Source organism: Hemiscyllium ocellatum, chromosome 6 (assembly GCF_020745735.1).
Source record: "Hemiscyllium ocellatum isolate sHemOce1 chromosome 6, sHemOce1.pat.X.cur, whole genome shotgun sequence".
In the NCBI taxonomy this organism is placed as follows: Eukaryota; Metazoa; Chordata; class Chondrichthyes; order Orectolobiformes; family Hemiscylliidae; genus Hemiscyllium; species Hemiscyllium ocellatum.
The window spans coordinates 48,824,699-48,847,245 of record NC_083406.1 but is presented as its reverse complement, the minus strand read 5'-3'; the positions used below and the strand labels follow the sequence as shown (position 1 = coordinate 48,847,245).

Below are 22,547 nucleotides of genomic sequence, written 5' to 3'. Positions count from 1 at the left end.
TCTCAAGAGCAGTGAAAAACGCCAGAAAATTTGTTTAAAATAAATATACTGCAGAGTTAAAACTCAGTAAAGTTTGAAGTCTTTTGCTAGCTGTTTGGAAAGTCCAGTCCAGTAAATACTGAAGGCTATATCAGGAAAGTGGTCCAAATGGTATATGATTCCATGGTAATGAAGAACCAACTTGATTATTTTCTTTACATTCCCTCCTTTGCAGAAAAGAGGAGACCATTTGGTCAGTCCCTGAAGTCAAAGCTCACAGCCGGGAACAAAAACAATAATCTGTGTTGTTGTACAATTGGAGCAAAAGAAAAGTTAAAAAGAAAAATTCAGCATTCATGCAAACTCCAAAAACATTTTGATAGCTACCAAATGGAAATACATAGTTAGTCACAAACCATCCTGTTTTCCACATCTTTGAAAGGAATGAACATACTGTTATGGACAGCATTTAAAGGTATATCATGTAATGAGAAATTAACAGATACTGGAGTGAACCAAAAACGAATTTGCACAATTTATATTTTGAAGTGTAAAGCTTTTTCTGGATTCTTTTGTCATGTAGGCACATTAAAATAGTATATAGTTTAAAGGAAATAAATGGAACAGTGCTAAATAGCTCATTATGGGTATCTTGTAGCTTTTAAATGTTGACTTTAAAGATGAATCTCCTTAAGGCTTTCCCTGCTGCAACACTAACTTTGGCCTATTAAACAAACAGGACTGTCAATAAAAATTCTGCCAAAGTTATGGCAACAAGCTTCAGCCTGAATGACATTCCTGTGGCATGTTTAAACAAAGCCAATTTCCCCCAATGTGACCCTATTTTGACATTTAGTATGTGTCATGGTTGCCTTGTAGTGCATGATATCAAAACTTTAGCTTGCAACATCACCTAGCCCCACTTTGGGAAGCTCTGCATTAGCAAATTAACTAGCAGATAAGTGACCTGGAGTGTAACAGTTGATCAAGAGGTCCACCTCATGTAAAAGCACACACTAAATAGTAGAAACAATGCAGGGGGTATACACATCATCATTATATTTTTGTTACAGTATAAATCACTGAAATAAAAGTGCAACTTTGCCTTAAATATAACTTAAAGGCATACAGCCTTCTCACTCACACCGTCAAATGACTACATGGACATAGTGGAGGTTGTGATAATATAGTAAACTTCTTGTAATTGAGGTATTTTATTTTTGCCAGTTTATCGAGAGTGCCAGTTAAAACAAAGTTTACAGTACATCTAAGACACTCTTCCACAATTCCTTGGAAAATAAATCTTTTAGTATGTACATAATCTTGATTTTTGTTAACTTTTGTCACACTAATGTTGTTGGTGTTAATTCAATCCATTAATGTTCACAAGACTGGACTATTTAATTGAAATGCATCATGTAAATGAGGAGCCCTGGCCTGATAGTCCAAGAAATAAACATTGGAAACAGAGAACGTTGATATTCCTGACAGTTCAAGTTTACTAATGAGTAAACAAAGGCTTCTATTTTTGTGTCCTAATTTTAAATGTTCCAGAAGTTTCAACATGTCATAGTAGATGTTAGTGGAGATGTGAAATCAATGTACATGGATTTGTATGTGCATTGATAATTTCTATCTGACAATGGTGTACAACACCACAAATGTGCTCAATAGCATAGAACAGTCGACTTTTTACTTTTCATTCTATTGTTACACGTGAATCCTGACTTTTCAAAGACAAAGCCATGATTCACAATAATCCATGTCGAGGTTCAAAGCCAAGATTTGAAATTTCATCAGGAATACATTTCAGGAAGTATAGGCCAAAGTTGAAAGCAAAGCATATTGTTTGATATTATTGGTTCCTTTTGTAAACAATGACACAATGAATTATATATGTGTCAGAAATGAATTGTAAAGGTATTCACAGAAATTAAGTAGTTTAATGAATGATGATTATAATACTGATAATTGTTTTTTTTTTGGAATTAGGCTGTCTGCTATCAGCTTTGACCATGACTACAAACCAGACATGTGAATTTCACAGCAAATGTTTAGGCTGTTTCCAATTTATAAAAAACAAATATAACAGGAATTTTTACCTCAAAGTACACACAACTATCATGTTATTGCATGTCCACTGTACACTCTTATGCATAATCAAAGTTCTCAAGTAATATATATGACAGAAGTAACATGTTTTGTTCTAACTATAGTTCTTACTCATTTAGTGTGCAACACAATTTCAGAGACTTGCTAGAGTTCATCTCGCCCAGGAGCTGGAAAACAGAAATTTTAGATGAAATGCTAATGACAATAGCAAAATGCTTCACAACCTTCATCATGGGACTAGTATTTTTAATTTTATAAAATACGTGGGTTGCAAGATTACAAAGGGATCTTGATCAAATGAGTCAAAGGGCTGAAAATTGGCAGATGGTGTTCAATCTGGATCAATGTGAGGTGTTGCATTTTGGTAAACAGAGGGACCTGAGAGTTCAGGTACATAATTCTTTGAAGTTTACTTCATATATATACAGGGTGGTTAAAAATACATTTGGCACACTTGCCTCATTTCTCAGTCCTTTGAGAACAGGAGTTGGAAAGCCATGTTGAGGTTGTACAGGACACTGATGAGGCCTCTTCTGGTGTCCAGCTCTGGTTGCCCAGTTACAGGAAGTATATTATTAAGCTGGAGAGGGTTCAGAGGAGATTTACCAGGATGTTGCCGGGTATGGAAGGTTTGATCTATAAAGAAAGGCTGGATAGCTAGGAGTTTTTTTTTCACTGGAGCGTAGGATGTTGAGAGGTAACCTTATAGAAGTTTATAAAATAATGAGGGGTATATGTAGAGTTAATGATAGTTGCCTTTTTCATAGAAATGGGGAATTTCAAGATTGGGGTGCACATTGTTAAGATGAGGAGGAAGATTTAAAAAAGCATGAGGAGCAAATTTATTTACACAGGGTGGTTTGCCATTTGGAATAAACTTCCTGAGGAATTAATGGATGTGGGTACAATTACATTTAAAAGACATTTGGATAAGTACATGAATAGGAAAGATTTGGAGGGCCAGGAGCAGGCAGGTGGGACAAGTTGAGTTTGGGATTATGTTCTGCGTAGACTGGTTGGACCGAATGGTCTGTTTCTGTGCTTTTTGACTCTGATTTTTGGTGAGTTACTCTGTTGCATCTAAGATGATGATACACACAGCTGTCACTCTGCAATGCTGATGAAGGGAATATTGAATGTGGTATTTGAAATGCCTATCAAACTGGTTACAGTATTTTATCCTGGATGGTTTTGAGCTTCTTGAGTGGTCTTAGACCTGCACTGCACCCATCCAGGAAGAATTCCATCAGACTACTGACTTGTGCCTTGCTCATGATGACGTGGAGGAGCCGGTGTTGGACAGGGGTGGACAAAGTTAAAACTCACCCAACACCACATTATAGTCCAATAGGTTTATTTGGAAGTACTAACTTTCAGAGGGCTGCTCCTTTGTCAGGTAGCTAGTCTTGATGATGGACAGGCTTTGGGGAGGCATAATGATAAAACAAAAACAGAAGTTGCTGGAAAAGCTCAGCAGGTCTGGCAAAATCAGGGAAATCAAAATAAACGTTTCGGGTCTGGTAACCCTGACTGAGAAGGGTTCTTTTGGTTTTCATGTTTAATGATGTTGAGTTCTAATGAACTTGTTTAAACAGTGAGTTATGAACATGCTTCCCCCTAATTACATCAATACCTTTAATGTCAGCTGATATCAGTATCTTTAATGAGACATTCATTTGGTTTCAGACTAATCAGTGCAAAAGGCTGCTAAATTAAGAAAATAAATTCAAGGATAGATAGACAAATAGCAGTGTGGCTATTTGACATGTTCCCTTAATGGTCATATGAAAGGAATTTATGGAGAAATAGTTTGAGATGGGAACAAGGTTAGAAATTAAAGAATGACTAAGAGAACCATTATGAAGAAGTATTTAAGTAGTTGTAGGGAAAACACATTACTGTACAAAACGTCAATCTCAAAACAACGAGTGAGAGGTTTACAGCACACTTAAATTGTTGCCTTAAACAGTGAGCAGCTAGGGAGGTACAAACATGGTCTAAAAGAAACGTGGATGGTAAATAACAGAACTGTGCCCAGCAAGGAAAGGGACACACACTGCAATTCAGAAAAGTAGAGAAAGGAACAGTGATTCATACCCTTATATTCTGTGGACCACATCATACGACTGACTGTACAACTGAGTGCTCCAAGCAAGAATTGGAACTGAGGGGTCTTTAAAACTCAATGCAGAACAAATGAGTTATGACTTTTGCATCTTGCAAGTGCCATTACAAATTCAGGCCTTGTATTTTGATATTGAAGAATCAATATCAAAGGAAGTAACCATGAGTGCCAAAATAGCTAGTAAAATTACCATGGGTCTGAAAATGTGCAGAAAAGATCAGTCACATCAATTGATTGAGACAGTCACAGGCCAAGATTTAACCAGCTGTACTCTCTCTTGTCTTCTCACTCAGGCAGCAGAGCTGGTTACTCTCCCATGTAGTCTATTTTGTTCTTTTGTTTCACACTCATTTGCTGCAGAATATTGGTATTAGTTGGGGCTGGACATTTGTTGCTTCTGAATGATGTTGACTTGCTTTTTGAGCCACCTGGAAGTACAGCCTTGAAAATATTTGCCAACGTATACACCAAGAAATAATAATTTTCTAAAACTAATGAAACCCATGTCAAAGGGCATTGAATTCCTTTCTCATTGCTATTTCTGATAGAATTTGGTCAATTGCCATTGTGAAACATTGTATGTTGTGAGGGTTGAGAAGGATATCAGTCTGAAATGGCCATGCCTGTGAGAATTCCTCTTGAGGTTGGAATACTGAAATCGGTTATTTCAGAGAGTAATTAATCCCATTTGTTATATCCCTGGACTCTTGCAGGAAAGTTTTTTTTCAACACTGAGATACTGAAATTGAGGTGCAGAGTTTTTCTTTTGAAGTATTCTGCAGTTGTCTATGTTGAGACTGAAAAGAATCATTTTGCATTAATCGAGAAAATCTATTGGCTTGGACACTGTATTGCTTGCTAGCACATTTGGATGTGTTATAATGAAATCCAATTTGGGGCTACATGTGAATAAGTCTGTGTTGCAATTGTAGCACGTGGGGGACTTTGTGTAAAGGTGCAAGGTTCTCGCTGCCTATATGGATGAGGGCAAACTCTGCAAAGCTGGTGAGCAAACTGACTTCAGTATTGTGGTAGTGGAGGAATGGGGTAGGGAGCGAAAAGGAATGTGGTTGTGGTTGGAGCCTGCACACTGTGTTAGAGTTACACTGCTCTCTGCAGTTCCATTTCATGCCTGCAGTCAAATCTAATGAAAACTCTGCGTGGCTCCATGACTTGCTCCATGAAAAGAGCAGGATCCAGTTATTGTAGACTGTGTAAACAATGCTCTGTTGAGAGAGCTTGAGGAGTTAATGTCAAAATTAAAATAATCAGGTGGATTAGAAGGTTAAATAAACAGGTTAAATGTGTGGCTGAAAGAGAGTGAAGATTCAGGGGTTCATCTCATTGTGACCTGGCATGAATATTGAGGAAAAGGTGAGCTGTTCCAGTGGGATCATGTTCTATGGAATAAAATATTTAGGGCAATAGATAGAGGTAAGGGTGGGGGACACTTGCAGAAGAAGAACAGGTTGAGGATGAGGTGTCTTTTGGGAGGAGAATGTGCTTAAAAGATGCATAAACTCCTTAAACTGTCCAACTTTTCAAAAATAGTTAAGTGTGAGGTGATGGATTTTGGGAGATCCAGTCAGGGAAGGATATATACAATTGAATGGTAGGAGAATGGAGGAACAAGGGGTTCTTGGGGTACAAGTTCAGAGATCTCTGAAGGTGTCAGCACAGGTTGGGTGGTGAAGAAGGCATACTGGTTACTTGCCTTCATTAGCTAGGGCATTGAATATAGAAACAAATCCTATTGTCACAATTTTATAAAACATTGGTTAGGCCACAGATGGAATACTATGTGCCGATCTGGTTGCCACACTATAGGAAGGATGTGTTTGCACTGGAGAGGGTATAGAGGAGGAATTTCACTGGATGTTGCCTGCGATGGATAGCCTCAGGTAAGAGGAGAAACTGTATAGACCAGGTTTGTTTGCCTTTGAGCAGAGCAGGCTGAGGGAGGATCTGATTGAGGGATATAAAATTATGAGAGGAATTGACAGAAAGATCCCTTCTGCAAATGTGTTGCTGGTCAAAGCACAGCAGGCCAGGCAGCATCCCATGCTGCCTGGCCTGCTGTGCTTTGACCAGCAACACATTTGCAGCTGTGATCTCCAGCATCTGCAGACCTCATTTTTTACAGAAAGATCCCTTCCCCATGGCAAATGTGTCTAAGACCAGAGGACATAAGTTTCAGGTGAGAAGTCAGTGGTTTAGAGGAGATCTGAGGAAAATTGTTTTCACCCAGAGGGAGGTAGAAATATTGAGCATAGTGCCTGAGAGGGTGGTGGAGGCAGGTAACCTTGCAACATTTAAGAAACAGTTAAAATACCAGGGCATAGCAGACTGTGAACCTAGCAGGTAAAATGCAGGGATTGGTGTAGTTTGGTTGTTGTTCATTGGCATAGACATGGTCGGCCGAAGGGCCTGTTTCTATGCCTTATGATTCTACGTAACTGTTGACACCCATAAAAATGTGTTTTAAGAATGAGAATGTGTTTCTTAAGACTGTGGACTACGATACAGAATTTTAAGTAATCAAACTGTTTGTTTTCCTCTGTTCATGGGTTCTTGTGAATATGAGATGAATTGGCAAGGGAAGTGAAGACACATGTACTTAGGTACAGTGAAATTTTTTTTTTTTTTGTTTTGTGTAAAGACCGGACAGATTTTACCATGCAAAGTCCATAGGGGTAACAGAACAGTGGTGAGTGGAAGTAGGAACTACACATACATTTGAGGGTCATGGAGAAGGATAGAGGGGCAAAGGGTGGGATAAGGAATGATGTGCTGTGGGGTATAGGTGGAGAGCAAACACAGTATTTTATATTTTCTTCTTCTGTTTTAATTTTTGAATGTACTACTGGAGCTCCATGCTCAGATTTCCATCCTGTCCAACTCAAAAATTGTCAGCCTGCGATAGTCAGGTCCTTCTTGTGTCAGATTCCTAATCCAACCTGCCCCACCCTGACTGAAAGCACAGGTGGCCATTTTTGAAAGTTGGTTTGTGGAACTGGGAATTATATATATTCTTTTTGGAGGAGAGGAGAGTCCTGGAGGTTAATCTACATAAATTGTCCAGTGAGGTAGGACTTACAAGTGGGTGCACAGATAAAAGTTATTGACGATAAGGGCAAGAAGTTATGTTGAATTTTTTTTAAAAATTGGATACACTACATGGAAGTACAATGTCTGGATCTGTTCACCAATCTTTTAGGAAAGATGTTAAGAGTTGTTGAGAAAATATACAGGAGGTTGACTGACTAGAATAGCCTAGTGGCATGGAAATTTAGGTGCAAGGTAAACCTGGAGAAGCTGGCATTGTTCTCCTTGTAGCAAAAGAGATTGAGGGGCGATTTGACAGGAAAGTATGAGATCATGACAGGTTTAGATAAAGTCATCAAAGCAAAGCTATTTCCATTATGTGACTATATAAAAATTGAACACAACTGGGCAATAGATAAAAGAGGGATGTAAACACAATGAAAGGTGATGACTTGAAACTAACTGCTAATGAGAGTGATGGAAGCAGAGAGCAAAGGGAAATTGGATGGACAGTTGAGGGAAATTAGAAAGTTTACAGGGAATTGTGGGAATGGGGGACTGGATCACTCCACAGAGAGTTAAAAGATTATGATGGGCCAAAAGGTCTACTGATACTTGATGACTCTTAGCACAGACTCTAGTCTTCACCCTGCATCCCATTTTCTTCTTTCTTTATCCATCTTGTATTCTCTTGCCCTTCAGTCTTAACAGACTGTACTAATACAACAATATACCTTCTGCACTGATCCAAGACCTTTCACAATGTTTGGTGTAATGAACAGAGTAAAAAACAAAAAAACAGCCTAGAAAGTTCCACTATAATCATATGACTGGATTTGAAAAATAACCCTCTAGAACCCCTGTAAAGTCAATGCCAGCCCAAAATATAATAACTAAGCACTTCCAGATGAGTCTGAATGCTCACTATTGAGTTATAAACTGCTATTGAAATTTATCGCCATGAGAAACCCTTACAGACTAGAATTGATAGTTATACCTATTCTACAGGAAGATATGTGAATGAGTTTCCACTTAACTCCTGGAATGGGCCATAGGCAGTTGGGTATCTATGATGCAAGGCTTTGACTTGAGGTAAACTATTTCTGTTCCACCTTGGTCACACAATCCCACAAATTTGAACCCACCTGCCTTTTTGAATGTACAATTTTGAAATAGCAAACAATCAGTGCTGATCCATGCGAGGTAAACTGAATATCAGCATTCTCAATAAAAAAAAACAAAGAACTGTGAAGACTGGAGATCTAAATCAAATAAAAATGGAAATTGCTGGAGAAACTAAGCAGGTGGCAGCCCCTGTGGCAAAAAAAACAGTCAATGTCCAATGATTCATACTTGAAAAGTTAACACTGTTTTCTCTCCACAGGTGCTGCTATATGCTGATTTTATTCAGCAATTTCTGCTTTTGCTTATATCAACACTCCTAAACTTGGGTTCCGAAGAAAACATCTCTGACTTATTGAAAATAGTATGTGCTGTGTAAAACATTTTTCAACATGACATAAAGGAGAAGTTAAATTTTGGAAAAAAAACTTCCCAGAGGGCTTCTGAAAAGATTTTTAAAGACAATTTTTCAACTCATGGACTCCATTAAAACAAAGACATCGTTATGGGGTAACAGTCAGTTATTTTCTTTTGAATAGGTTGTTGCTAATTGAACAGTCTCTAATTTTTTGTGATGGTCTCTCTTTGTGTATACTTATGTACTCTGTTGCAAAATATTTCCCTTATGTCATCGAATCATACAATTTTGCAGTATAGAAGGAGGCCATCACCTATCCATACCAGCCCTTGACAGAGATACCCAGCTGGTCCCAAAAGCTCTTGTGATACAATGGTACTGTCCCTAGTATAATGGTACTATAAGGCCCAGGTCTAAGTCCTCTCTGCTCTAAAGGTGTGTAATAAAATATTCTCAACAGATTAATTCAAAAAAACCTTCAGCCTTATCTTTGTAGCCATCTAAATTCATTATTTTCAAATACACATCCAGCGCTTTTTTGAAATCTCCTATGGAATCTGCCTCCACGGTTCTCCCAGGCAACACATTCCAAATGCTCACAAATCTTCAGGAATGAAGTTTCGCCTCATCTACTTCTAGTTGTTTGCTGACAATCCTGATGTTATGACCCTTTGTTACTGACATAGCAACTACTGGAAATAGAATATCATTCTTTACGCTGTCAAAATTGTTCATAATTTCAAACACCTTAATAAGGTTGTCACTTAATCTTCTCTATTCCAATGAGAATAAGCCCAATTTTTCTAACCTTTCCTTGTATAAAATATCCCTCATGCTTGTTATTATTTCAGAAAATCTCCTGTCTCTTGTTTAAGACTGTTTAAATGAACCCAGTTAAATTTATTAACACTTGACCAGTGTTTAGTTCTTTGCAAAGTCACAGCACATAAACAGGGGGAATAGGGGAGATAAGGAAAACACTTAAACAACAATCTGGTTATGGACAGAAGGGTAGAGGGGGAAAGGGACATGTTTTAAAACTTGCAATCCATTCAAAGCCTGTGACAAATGAGAATGATTTTCTTGCGAAGTTTATTATTCCATGTAAACAAGAATCCCAAAGATCTTACCTTGAGACTCAGATTTTGATTTTGTATGGCTATTCCTTCTCTGTCCCTCCACTCTTTTTAATAACATTTTTATTTCATTATCATAATCATTCCACTCTGGTACAATTCGCACAGCAGCTTTTAGCTTAGGTTCTTTTGTCCTGGGGTTGTTGCACTGAAAGTTAAAAGCAAATCCACAATTTGTAAAGACCATTTCTCCTTAAGGTGCTATTTGAACAAAAGGCAAAGCTCAAAATGTAATGCAAGATAACATTATTGTTCATATAAATAGGCTTGACATGATTCTTCCAATAAATGTTAACTCCTTAAAACCTTTATTTTGCTATCATAAAGTTCTATATATGTCCTAATCTATAATTATTGATAGTTCACAACTTCCCAGTTCAAATGCTATCTCAATAGTATTTACTGTAGTGGACATTGTTAGGGGTTTTAGTTAAGTATTCACAGATGTTAACTACACTAAGGAGCAGGCCAGTTTTGACTCCTAGGTAAAAACAATGACTGCAGATGCTGGAAACCAGAGTCTAGATTAGAATGGTGCTGGAAAAGCACAGCAGTTCAGGCAGCATCTGAGGAGCAGTAAAATCGACATTTTGGGCAAAAGCCAGAAATGGGCATTGATGACCATATTATCTTACATCTGTGAGGTAGAAGTAGCACTCAGGCGAGTGTGAGATAGAAGTAACATTAAAATGTTAGGTAGAAGTAGCTCTCAGGCTGATGTAGCCAGTGGGCCCCAGAGGGGGAAACAGACACGAGGTCTGAGGAAGATAACTGAACCAGTGGAAAAGTACTGAAAGAGCAGTAAAACTTGAAAAAACAGAACAAAGGGGCCATCTGGTACATAGCAAGTTGAGCTAACTGATAGCCGAATAAGGCATGTTAGAACACTGATAAGAGACTGGGGCCAATGACAAACTATAGAACCGGCCATTACCAAATAAGGGAACGGTGCAGGAACAAGGGGGGTATAAGAATAGACAACTTAGAACAAAGGATTAGAAGGCGCCTTCTCCAGCAAGCCTGATACCTTGCTGTAACTCGATTCTCTCTCGAATAAAGCAGTCTGTTTCTTAGAATCTGACCCGGTGTCTCATTCCTCCGAAACGTCAGGGGTCACCATCTGTTAAGACGGTTCTACCGTCCCCGTGTTCGTTTCGGAGGAATGAGACACCGGGTCAGATTCTAAGAAACAGACTGCTTTATTCGAGAGAGAATCGAGTTACAGCAAGGTATCAGGCTTGCTGGAGAAGGCGCCTTCTAACCCTTTGTTCTAAGTTGTCTATTCTTATACCCCCCTTGTTCCTGCACCGTTCCCTTATTTGGTAATGGCCGGTTCTATAGTTTGTCATTGGCCCCAGTCTCTTATCAGTGTTCTAACATGCCTTATTCGGCTATCAGTTAGCTCAACTTGCTATGTACCAGATGGCCCCTTTGTTCTGTTTTTTCAAGTTTTACTGCTCTTTCAGTACTTTTCAACTGGTTCAGTTATCTTCCTCAGACCTCGTGTCTGTTTCCCCCTCTGGGGCCCACTGGCTACATCAGCCTGAGAGCTACTTCTACCTAACATTTTAATGTTACTTCTATCTCACACTCGCCTGAGTGCTACTTCTACCTAACACATCCGATCCATCACATCTTCCCCTCAGTGCAAAATTCCCACAGTAAATCAGATTAGATTCCCTACAGTGTGGAAACAGGCCCTTTGGCCCAACAAGTCTACACAGACCCCCGAAGAGTAACCCACCCAGACCCATTCCCCTACCCTATATTTACTCCTGACTAACACACCTAACACTATGGGCATTTAGCATGGCCAATTCACCTAACCTGCACATCGCTGGATTGTGGGAGGAAACCGGAGCACCCGGAAGAAACCCACACAGAGACGGGGAGAATGTGCAAACTCCACAGACAGTCGCCTGAGATGTGACTCAAACCTGGGTCCCTGGCGCTATGAGGCAGCAGAGCCACCTTGCCACCCAGTTTAACTGTCTATTGAGTGTGGTTTTGAGAATGTGAGGCCCAAAGGTGGGTGTTAAAATTACTTTTGTGTTACATTAAGGAAGAGTGTAATGAATATGAGCTATTGCAACCTGCGATTTCTCCACTCCATGTAGTTGCTTGTAGTCATGGCCCAGGAGGCCTACCTTCTTCCGAACCTGGTGAACCTGTGAGCCACTTGATATTGAACTAATCATGAGCAGCTAAGTCACGGTTCGATACTTTGTTCATGATGTTGTGTAAGAGAGATTGATCATTGAATTGAGACAGAAATCAGTCAGCATAATATTTAAACTCTCATGAGATTGCAGCCATTCTAATATCCTAACTGGTTTGAAACTAATATGTCTGCAGTATCCGTAACAATCATTATCACATTTTTGGGAGAGGTGAGTATTATAAGGATCCTGACTTGATTTGATAAACTACCATCATTAAATTAGCAGTTGCCATTTTACTCACTTTAGTCTTCTGGCAACAACAGCATAAGAGCATAAGGTAAACAAAATGGGACCAGGTTTAGACCATTCAGTCGCTCAAGCCCACCCCATCATTCTATATCATCATGGCCCTCCACTTCTCATTATTCATAGCATTCAACTCCTTGATATTTCAAAACCTTCTGTTCAAATATTTTCCAACTCCCTGGGGCACAGAATTCCAGACATTCTTCACATTTCTTTGTATCTCAGCTTTAAATGAATGTACCCTTATTTTGTAACAAAGCCTAATTCGAGATTTGCCCCATTAGTGGAAATACCTTCTCAACATTTATTTTTTTCAATATGATCAACCTTCATTCTTCTAAACTTTAATAAATAAAGGTCTAACATGTTTAGATGTTCTCGATAAGTCAAATTCTGCTTCCTAGGAAATGGCTTAGAATCTCTTTCAAACAGTCTCCAGTGCCAACATGTCCTTTCTTAAATATGAGCACCCAATATACATAGTACTCCAGGTTCAGTCTCATCCAAACCATGCACAGTTGTTTCAAGACATCCTCATTTTTAAAGACACCAGCAATAAAGGCCAAATTCTATTTGCCATTTTATTATTGCTGCACCTACCTGATAACATTTTTTGTTTCATGCAACAGAATATCCAGCTCTGTGCTGTACTTTTTTGGAATTTATCTCAATTTAAATAGTAGTCTGCCTTTTGAGTCTTTCTACCCAAGTGCATGGCCGACACTTTCCTACATTAAACTCAATTTGCCAAGTTTTTGCCCACTCATTTACCTATATCCCCTTGCAGATTCCTTGTGTCTTCATCACAAGATGCCGTTTCACCCATTTTTTATATTGGCAGCAAATGATATATTACACTCTGCCCCCTTTTCCAAGACACTAATATCGAAAGCAAGTAACTGAGGCCTGAGCTTTGTGGAACTCCACCTGTTCTTTTCTCAACTTGTAAATTCACATTCTTTCTCAAATTGAATTCAGAATTATAATTGTGTGTTGCTACCTCCTAAAGGGTCCTTACCCATAAGACATCTTATAAATCCTACCTCATTATTATATTATCACATGCAAATTAGACTATTCTGAGGTAGGTTCTGCAATGTACTACAGCACTCTATGAAACAGTCCATGATCCAGTCTGCAAATTCATCTTACATATTTCTCTTGCCATCAGATCTGTCCAGTCAATATTCAGATTAAAATCACTCGTGATGATGCTATTGCCCTTCTTACATGCCCTTATTATTTCCTGACTTATACTTTGTCCTAGAGTGAGGTAAATCTTCAGGGCCCTATGATGATTCTCATTCGTTGCTGCTTTTTTTTTGCTATTCCTTATTTAAACCCAAACTGGTTTCACGTTACATTCTATTGTACCTATATTGCTACTCACCACTACACTGATTTATTCCTTTAACAACACCACCACACTTCCCTTTTCTTTTCTATCTTATTTTTCAGGAACATTGAATATTCTCAAATATTGAGTTGCCAGTTGTGGTCACACTGCAACCATGTCACTGTAATAGCTACGAAGTCACGTAAAGTTATTTCTATTTGTGCCATAAACTCATGTATCTTTTTAAAATTAGAACACAGAACTGTACAGCACAGGAATGGGCCCTTCAGTCCACAATGTTGTGCCAAACATGACACCAAATTAAACTAACCCCTTCAGCCTGCCGTCGGTCCATAGTCCTCCATTCTTTGCATGTTCATGTTTTTATCTCAACGTCTCTTCAATGCCCTGATCATATCTGCCTCCATCAGCACCCCTGGCAGCCTGTTCCACACTCCTACTGTTAAGGAGACCAAACTATAAGCAGCGAATGGGATGGACTTGATTGAAAGAAATACAAGTGAAATACTACTTCACCTGGAGCCTTGGACAATGAAGAAGGAAGGGTTGAATGGGCAAGCGTTACACTTTTTGCAATTGCTTGGGAAGGTCCCAGGGGGAGTGAGGAAGTGTTAACAGTGATGGAGAAGTGGACCAGGATGTCAAAGGGAGGACAGTCCCTGTGGAATGTTGACAGTGGAGATGTGTTTAGTGGTGGCATCCTGCTGGAGATGACACAGGATAATCCTTTGAATGTGAGACTAGTGGAGTACTAGCTGAGAGAGTGAAATGCTGGGATGTGAGGTGAGTGTAGGAGTTTAAAGGGAAGTTGGGAGGGATGTATTGCTATGTCTTGTTTCCTTACACCTTCCACAGGTCCATTGGAGTTAGGAGCAGGTGTTCAAGTTCAGAAAATGTCATGGGACCAACAGGAGCAGCTGATCAATGAGTTAAGTCCCAGTGGGTATTTCCAAACTATATTATTTTGTACTAAAAACAAAAAATGCAGGAGATCACAGCAGGTTAGGCAGTATCCACGGAGAGAAAGTAAGCTAACGTTTCAAGTCTAGATAACTCTTCATTAAAGCTGAAGTGAAGTTGGAGGGAGCAGCATTTATACAGTAGTGTGGTTGGGGTACACGTGGGGAGGATGCTGCTTTTGCAACATTTTGTAAGTGTTTATTTAAGCAAGGGTAGGGACTTACTCGGTTTATTTGCCTTTTTAAAAAGTCTTCTCAAGTTTTTAAACTTTAAATCGTTTAGTCAGGTCAGGAGAGGTCAAAACAGTGGTCTGCCCCTCTTGCTCCATGGGGGAAACTGGGCACATTTCCAGTGCCTGGGCCAGCAGGAAGTGTGCAGGAACTGTGTCCAATTGTAGCTCCTGGAAGCTTGGATTTCGGAACTGGAATGGTGGCTGGGGACGCCATGGAGTATCTGTGAATCTGAGAGCATTGTGGTTAGCATGTTTAGAGAGGTGATCACTCCACAGATGAAGATCTAAAGAAGGAAAGGAATAGGTGACCACCAGGCAGGCTAAGAGAAACAGGCAAATAGCATTCAGTCTTGGAGGCTGACAAAGATGCTGCTTTATCCAGGAAGTGCAGACAGAGGCAAACTTCTGGCAACATGAGCATCCTGACAGTACAGGAGGGGCGGAAAAGAGGAAGGGCAATAGTAATAGGGGATTCCATAGTCAAGGGAAAAGATATTTGCTCCTGTGGCTCTCAACATGACACCAGGATGGTGTGCTGCCTCCATGGTGCTGGCTCTGGAGTATCACTGAATGGCTACAGGGCATCCTGAAGGGGAAGGATGATAAAATCAGAGGTGATGGCACATGTTGGTACCCACGATATAGGCACAAAAGAGGGATGAGATCTTGCATCAAGAAGTCAGGGAGCTAAGCAGAAGACTAAAAGGTAGGACTTCACGGGTTGTAATCTCTCAGGATTACTCCCAGTGCCACATGCTGGCAAGTACAGAAATAGGAGAATAGTACAGATGAATACGTGGCTCAAGTGTTGGTATGGGAAGAGCAGATTTAGATTTGTGGATCACAATGGTTGATGGAGGTACAAGATTGGCAATTCAACATTCCAGAATATAGACTCTTCAAGCAAGACATAGGAGCAAGTAAAAGAGGAGGCAGCATTGGATAATTAGTTAAGGACACAGTTACTGCAGTAAGAAGAGATTATATCATGGAGGTTATCCTCTTCCCATTGACATATCTTGTGATATCTTGAAGCTTTGTGGGTAGAATTTAAGAACAAAAATGAGGCAGCCACACTGCTAGGTATTTGTTATGGACCCCCCAGAAAGTTGGCGGGAAATTGAGGAGGAAAATTGTGCACAACTCAAAGAAGTGTGTAAAAATAAAAAAATGGTAATTACATTAATTACAACTTTCCCAATAATACTTGAAATGTGTACAGTAGAATTATTTAGGCCAAATACATGGAAAGTTCAACAAAAGATTGAACTGTTCTGCACTCAATTCTGGGAAATGAAGCTAGACAGGTGGTTGAGGTGATATTTAGGAAGCATTTTAGTGATAGCAATCACAACATTATACAATTTAAGCTCATAATGGACAAAGAAATAGTTGTAGTGTGGGGGTGGGGAGAGGTTGGTGTTCAATAGAGAATGGAGAGTACAGAAAGTGCATGGTGTAGCTTAAAAAAGGAATTAGGAAAGCAAAGTGGGGCTATGAAAGAGCTCTAGCTGGAAAAAGCCAAGGAAATCACAAGATATTCTGTTAGTGTATCAATGGGAAGTGATAAAATGCTGTAGTTGAGGTAACTGTGGGAGGAGTGGGCATGGAATAGATATTGGTGGATAGCCTGTCCTCAGAAATGGAAACAGAGAAGTCACGGAAGGGAAGGGTAGACTCAGAGATATCAAAGACAAGAGAAGGGTGGAAACTGGAAGCAAAACTATTGAATTTTCTAATTCTGGATAAGAGCAGGATTTATGAAGAAAATGTTGTGGTTAGGGGGCCCCAAGCAGGATCGAAACAAGGAGTGTTCCACATACCCCATAAAGACAAATATAGCTGGAACTCATGCATGTGTACACCTTTGACTCAGACATCACCATTGAAAAATATTGCTTCAGTTTTAATGCTCCTTTGTTTCAGATTCCTCCATGAGAGAAAACAGTTTTGTTGTGATTTGCCCATCACATCACTAGCCATCTTAAATGCCTCAATCAATCTTCTATACACAAGGGATTAGAAACATAAGCTTTGTAATCCATCTCCTCATAACTTAACTCCTAGTGAATCCACCACTGCAATCCCTCTTAGACAGGTAAATCCTACCTGACTTTCAACATGAAGACTGATTTCTAATTGAATTGCAAACAGGCTCTGTACTGGCTATATCACAGTTTTCTCCTCTTAGTGTGCCAGCCTTCTTGAAATAAGGGCCAACATTCCACTGGCTTGCTAAGTTATTGTTGGCACTTGTTCACTAACTGAGATTCCTAAGTCTCTCAACTGCTCACCCACAGTTCCTAGCTTCTCACAATGTAGAAAATATTCCGATTTGCATTACTTGGGTTTAAAGTGAATGTCTCACACTTTCTTACAATATACTCTCTTTGCCATTATTTTGTCTACTCTTAAATCAATTCTGTCATTTTGCAACATACTGTTCCCATCTACATGATTTGCCCATTGTTAACAGCAAACTTGTATGATGGCACTCTTTTCCTTCATCTACCACCTTACAGACAGTGAAAAGCTGAGGTTGAGATATGATCAGTGATGTCTCCTCCAGGAAGCTTCTGATGGTTTTAAGGAATGTTAGTATGGAATGTGAAATTTATGACATCAGGCTCTTTACCCACCAGGTCTATTGTTTTAGCCATCTTTTTGGACTCCTCACTACACCATGTTTCACACCACAGCCATTCCTGCGGTAGGGATTTGATGGCCACTTGATGGATCATGTTATTGGGCAGGTCCTAGAAGCATTAAAAAAAAATTACATTAATCCTCTTGGCCAATGTAACTATGACATAGTATTCTAAATTGTCAAAGAACAGAGATGAATTGGCAGTTTCTGTAGTTAACAATGAAGTTTAGATATTCATTACAATAACACCTTGTCATGAATACATGCTTGCATTATGTAATAGTGTAAAGGAACGGGCTCTGTCTTTAAATTGGAGCATTTTAATATAACCCCCAAAAGCCATTAGAGTTCTCTTTGGTTACTAGTATGGTACTGCAAGGATTGTTTTGGGTCCACTGTTATTTATCATTTTTATAAATGACCTGGATGAGGGCATAGCAGGATGGATTAGTAAATTTGCGAATGACACTAAGGTTGGTAGAGTTGTGGTTAGTGATAAAGGATGTTGTAGGTTACAGAGAAATGTAGATAACTGCAGAGCTGGGCTGAAAGGTGGCAATTGGAGTTTAATGCAGAGAAGTGTGAGGTGATTACTTTGGAAGGAGTAACAGGAATGCAGAGTACTGGGAGAATGGTAAGATTCTTGATCGTGTAGATGAGCAGAGAGATCTCAGTGTCCAGGTACATGGATTCTTGAAAGTTGCCACCCAGGTTGATAGGGTTGTTAAGATGGCATACAGTGTGTTAGCTTTTATTGGTAGAGGAGTTTCGGAACTATGAGACCACGGTGCAGCTGTATGAAACTCTGGTATTGCGTACTGTTCTGGTCACTGCACTATAGGAAGGATGTGGAAGCTTTGGAAAGGGTTCAGCGGAGGTTTACTAGGATGTTGCCTGGTATGGAGGGAATGTCTTACGAGGAATGGCTGAGGGACTTGAGGCTGTTTTCGTTAGAGAGGAGAAGGTTGAGAGGTGACATAATTGAGACATATAAATTAATCAGAAGGTTAGATAGGTTGGACAGTGAGAGCCTTTCTCCTCAGATGGTGATGACTGAGAGGGGACATAGCTTTAGCTTGAGGAGTGATATAGATATAGGATAGACGTCAGAGGTAGTTTCTTTACTCAGAGAGTAGGAGGGCAATGCAATGCACTGCCTGCAACAGTAGTAGATTAGTCAACTTTAAGGGCATTTAAATGATCATTGGATAGGCATACGGATGAGAATATGATAGTGTAGGTTAGTTGGGCTTCAGATTGGTTTCACAGGTCGGTGCAACATTGAGGGCCAAAGGGCATGTACTGTACTATGTTCTATTGAAGCGCCTCATTTTCATCTTCATAGCCAACATCTATATGTAGTTACTTTAAATCTTTGTTTCTTTATTTTAACTTTAAACTATTAAACTTAACCACTTTCTACTTAAATAACTTTCACCAATAGTTATGAAATAAATTAATTTACTATTTTAAGTCATAAAACTGCTATTGGTTATTTTTAAATTCAAACACTCAATAATTGAAACCAGGAGTACACATGAGCATAAACAAAGTTTTAGTTCAGGGACAATTCTGAGGACACACTTGGCAGTTGTCCATGACATGCACTTTAGAATTTACATCCTGTATAACTAAACAGGTAAAGTAATGTTCAAGGTTCAAGCAGACAAATTTGTACGTACATTTGTGAAACAATCCTGGAAATATAGCGAAATGGTATTAAATTTAGCTTGGTAATATAGCATAATCTGTGATAGATCATGCAGTTGTAGCTGTACTTTAACATTTGTCAACAATAACAGAAATTATTTGGCAGAACAGAATTTGTGTTTTTGCTCATTTACATGACATGGGCATCATTGGTTGGCCAGTATTTTATTGCCTGGTCCTGGTTGCCCTTGAAAAGGTGGTATTGAACTGCCTTCTTGAAATGCTGTCATCCACATGCTGTAGTTTGACCCACAATTCCCTTGGGTTAGGAATTCCAGGACTTTGACCCAGCACCAGTGAAGGAACAGTGGTATATTTCCAAGTCAGGATGGCGAGTGGCTTGAATGGAAACTTGTAGTTCGTGATGTTCCCATATAGCTGCTGTTCTTGTCCTTCCAGTTGGGAGTGGTCATGGCTTTAAAGGTGCTGTCTAAGGATCTCAAGTGTATTTTTGCAGTGCATCTTGCAGAGAGCATGCACTGCTGCTACAGAGCATCAGTGGGGGAGGGAGTGGATGTTTATAGATGTGGTGCCAATCAAACAGCTATTTTGTTATGGATGATGTCAAGCTTCTTAAGCATTGTTGAAACTGCACTCATCCAAGCAATTGAGAGTATTCCATTGTATTCTTGACCTGTGCCTTTAGATGATGGACATGCTTTGGGAAAGCAGGAGGTGAGTTACTCGCTGCATCATTCCCAGGCTCTGATCTGCTCTTTTAGCTATTGTATTCCTGTGCTGAGTCCAATTGAGTTTCCGGTCAATGGTAACTCCAATGATGTTGATAGTGGGAGATTCAGTGGTGGTAACGTCATTGAATATCATGGGTGGTAGTTAGACTGTCTCCTATTGGAGATGGTCATTGCCCAATATTTGTGCAGCACAAATGTTACATGTGTGACACAAAACACACATTTCTTACAAATTGCTCCAGTGACTGCAACAAAAAGTTTTGACAAAAGATGCCTTTTTCAGAAATAGCAGTCATTTTAATTAGCATAACATAGCCCAAATAACTATCCTATCTTGAAAGCAGGGTGAATGCTTGGAAGAACTAAAAAAATGGTTTCTTTAGATATTGCAAATCTAGAGTTTGGTAATATCAACATGTAAATGAGTCATATTCTGTTCGAAAACATGAAGTATTTTTCTCTCCACAGATGATGCCAGATGTGCTGTGTTTCTCCAGCCCCTTTTGGTTTTATTATAGAAATTAGGAAGTCATATGGCAGATTGGATTTTATTGCAGAGAGATCTGAAGTACAGGAATAAAGGAAATAAAAGCAAAATGCTGCAGATGCTGGAAAGCTGAAATAAAAGCAAATGCTGCACATACTCAGAAGGTCCAGCAGTAACTGTAGAGAAAGAAACAGAGTTAATGTTTCAAGAAAAAGAAGCGATGTACTGGCTTTGAAATGCTATTTCTTCCTCTTCCCACAGATGATGCTAGAATTGTTGTATTCCTCTAGCACCTTCTGTTTTATTTCAGGAATAAAACAGTCTTGTTACATTCACAGAGATTTTTGATGAGGCCACATCTGGAATATTAGATGCAATTCATGTCACAATATCTGAGAAAGGATACACTTACACTAGGGAGATAAGACTTGGGAAACTTCACTAGTTTGAAACCTGGGATGATGGGGCTATGGTATAAGCTGAGGCTGAGTAAGTTGGGCATGTAAAAGCTGCCATCGTCCTATCTGACAATAGCACTGCTCCCATCTTATAGATGACTGGTGGTGGTTCCACCTGAGGGTCACCCCGCTTTCGACGAGGAGAGAGGTTGAGAAGGAGATGCCTGCATGGTAACCTCATCTGGTCTAGGAATTGAACGCTGCTGTTCTGCGGTATCATTCTGCATCACAAACAAGTTGTCCAGCCAACTGATCTAAATCGACACTGTGGGGCCTGTATTTTTTAAGGTCTAGATGAATAAAAGGCAATGTAGTTTAAATATACAAAACAATGAAGCAGATTGAGAGAGCCAACGCTGCAAGATTGTTTCTGCTGGTCAGGACACTGAAACACAGGGACACAGTCCCAAGATAAGGGGACGATCACTTAGGATTGAGAAGTGAGAAACTGCTTTGTTCATAGGGTTCTGAATCATAGGAATTCTTTACCCAAGAACGTTGTGGGCACTCCCATTATTTAAGAATAGAATAGAGGTCATTCGGTCTCTCAGAATTCAAAGCTATGGGGAGAAGGCAGGAAAATGGGAGTTAAAGCCACAAATGGCTTGGTTGAAAAAGCTGGATTGATGGGCCAAGTAATCTAGCCCTGCTTCCATTTATTCCATTGGGAAAGATCAGTAGTGAACTACACTGAAATGGCAAGAAGGCAATAGTTTTTATGAAGTTAAACCAGAAGCTTGTCAATCTATGCATGCAATCATTTGTTTTTAGTTTAACATATAGCTACAATCATTTTTTTAAAGTTTAAAGAGCTGGGGATTTACATTAAAGATCATGACACATAAAATGACCATAAAATGACTTCAAGAGTGTTTATTCTATAAATTTGAGAGTCTCTCGCTGCAGGTTAATGCCATTTGAACAGTGATAATAGGTACTGCTTAAACTAAGCACTGTTCTTGAATGACCCAGTAGTTTTGTGCTTTACATCTGTTTGATTAACACTCAGTGCTTCAGAGAAGTTCAGCGCAATCTGGAAGACAGTATTGATTTTTCGCTTGTGGACAATGCAGTGTTTGGAAATCAGTATCACATGCAATAATTTTAGGGTCTCAGCATTTACAACCATGGGGTAAAAACAATGACTGCAGATGCTGGAAACCAGATTCTGGATTAGCGGTTCTGGAAGAGCACAGCAGTTCAGGCAGCATCCGAGGTGCAGCGAAATCGACGTTTCAGGCAAAAGCCCTTCATCAGGAATAAAGGCAGTGAGCCTGAAGCGTGAAGAGATAAGCTAGAGGAGGGTGGGGGTGGGGAGAAAGTAGCATAGTGTACAATGGGTGAGTGGGGGAGGGGATGAAGGTGATGGGTCAGGGAGGAGAGGGTGGAGTGGATAGGTGGAAAAGGAGCTAGGCAGGTAGGACAAGTTTGGACAAGTCACGGGGACAGTGCTGAGCTGGAAGTTTGGAACTAGGGTGAGGTGGGAAGGGGAAATGAGGAAACTGTTGAAGTCCACATTGATGCCCTGGCATTGAAGTCCTTACCCTGAATTCCACACACCAGGCCTTGTCATCACATGGACTGTTACCAAAATTATCCCACTGTTAGCTACTAATAGCCCCAATTAGCAGCTATTGATTTCCCACAGGCTGACCTTTA

The 22,547-nt window shown here is 39.7% G+C and overlaps 1 protein-coding gene across 2 annotated transcripts in view; it reads right to left on the bottom strand.

The window, feature by feature from the left end:
• Positions 1–518: 518 nt before the first annotated feature.
• uggt2 (UDP-glucose glycoprotein glucosyltransferase 2) overlaps positions 519–22,547 on the bottom strand; it is a 372,492-nt gene continuing 350,463 nt past the window's right edge. For both annotated transcript variants that reach the window (XM_060826541.1, XM_060826542.1), the window contains exons 38-40: positions 17,534–17,650; positions 9,872–10,025; positions 519–2,258 (exon numbers count right to left, since the gene is read on the bottom strand). In XM_060826541.1, the coding sequence (XP_060682524.1) occupies positions 2,236–2,258; positions 9,872–10,025; positions 17,534–17,650 (294 nt within the window). In that variant the 3' untranslated portion in view covers positions 519–2,235. The remainder of the gene's footprint in view (positions 2,259–9,871; positions 10,026–17,533; positions 17,651–22,547) is intronic.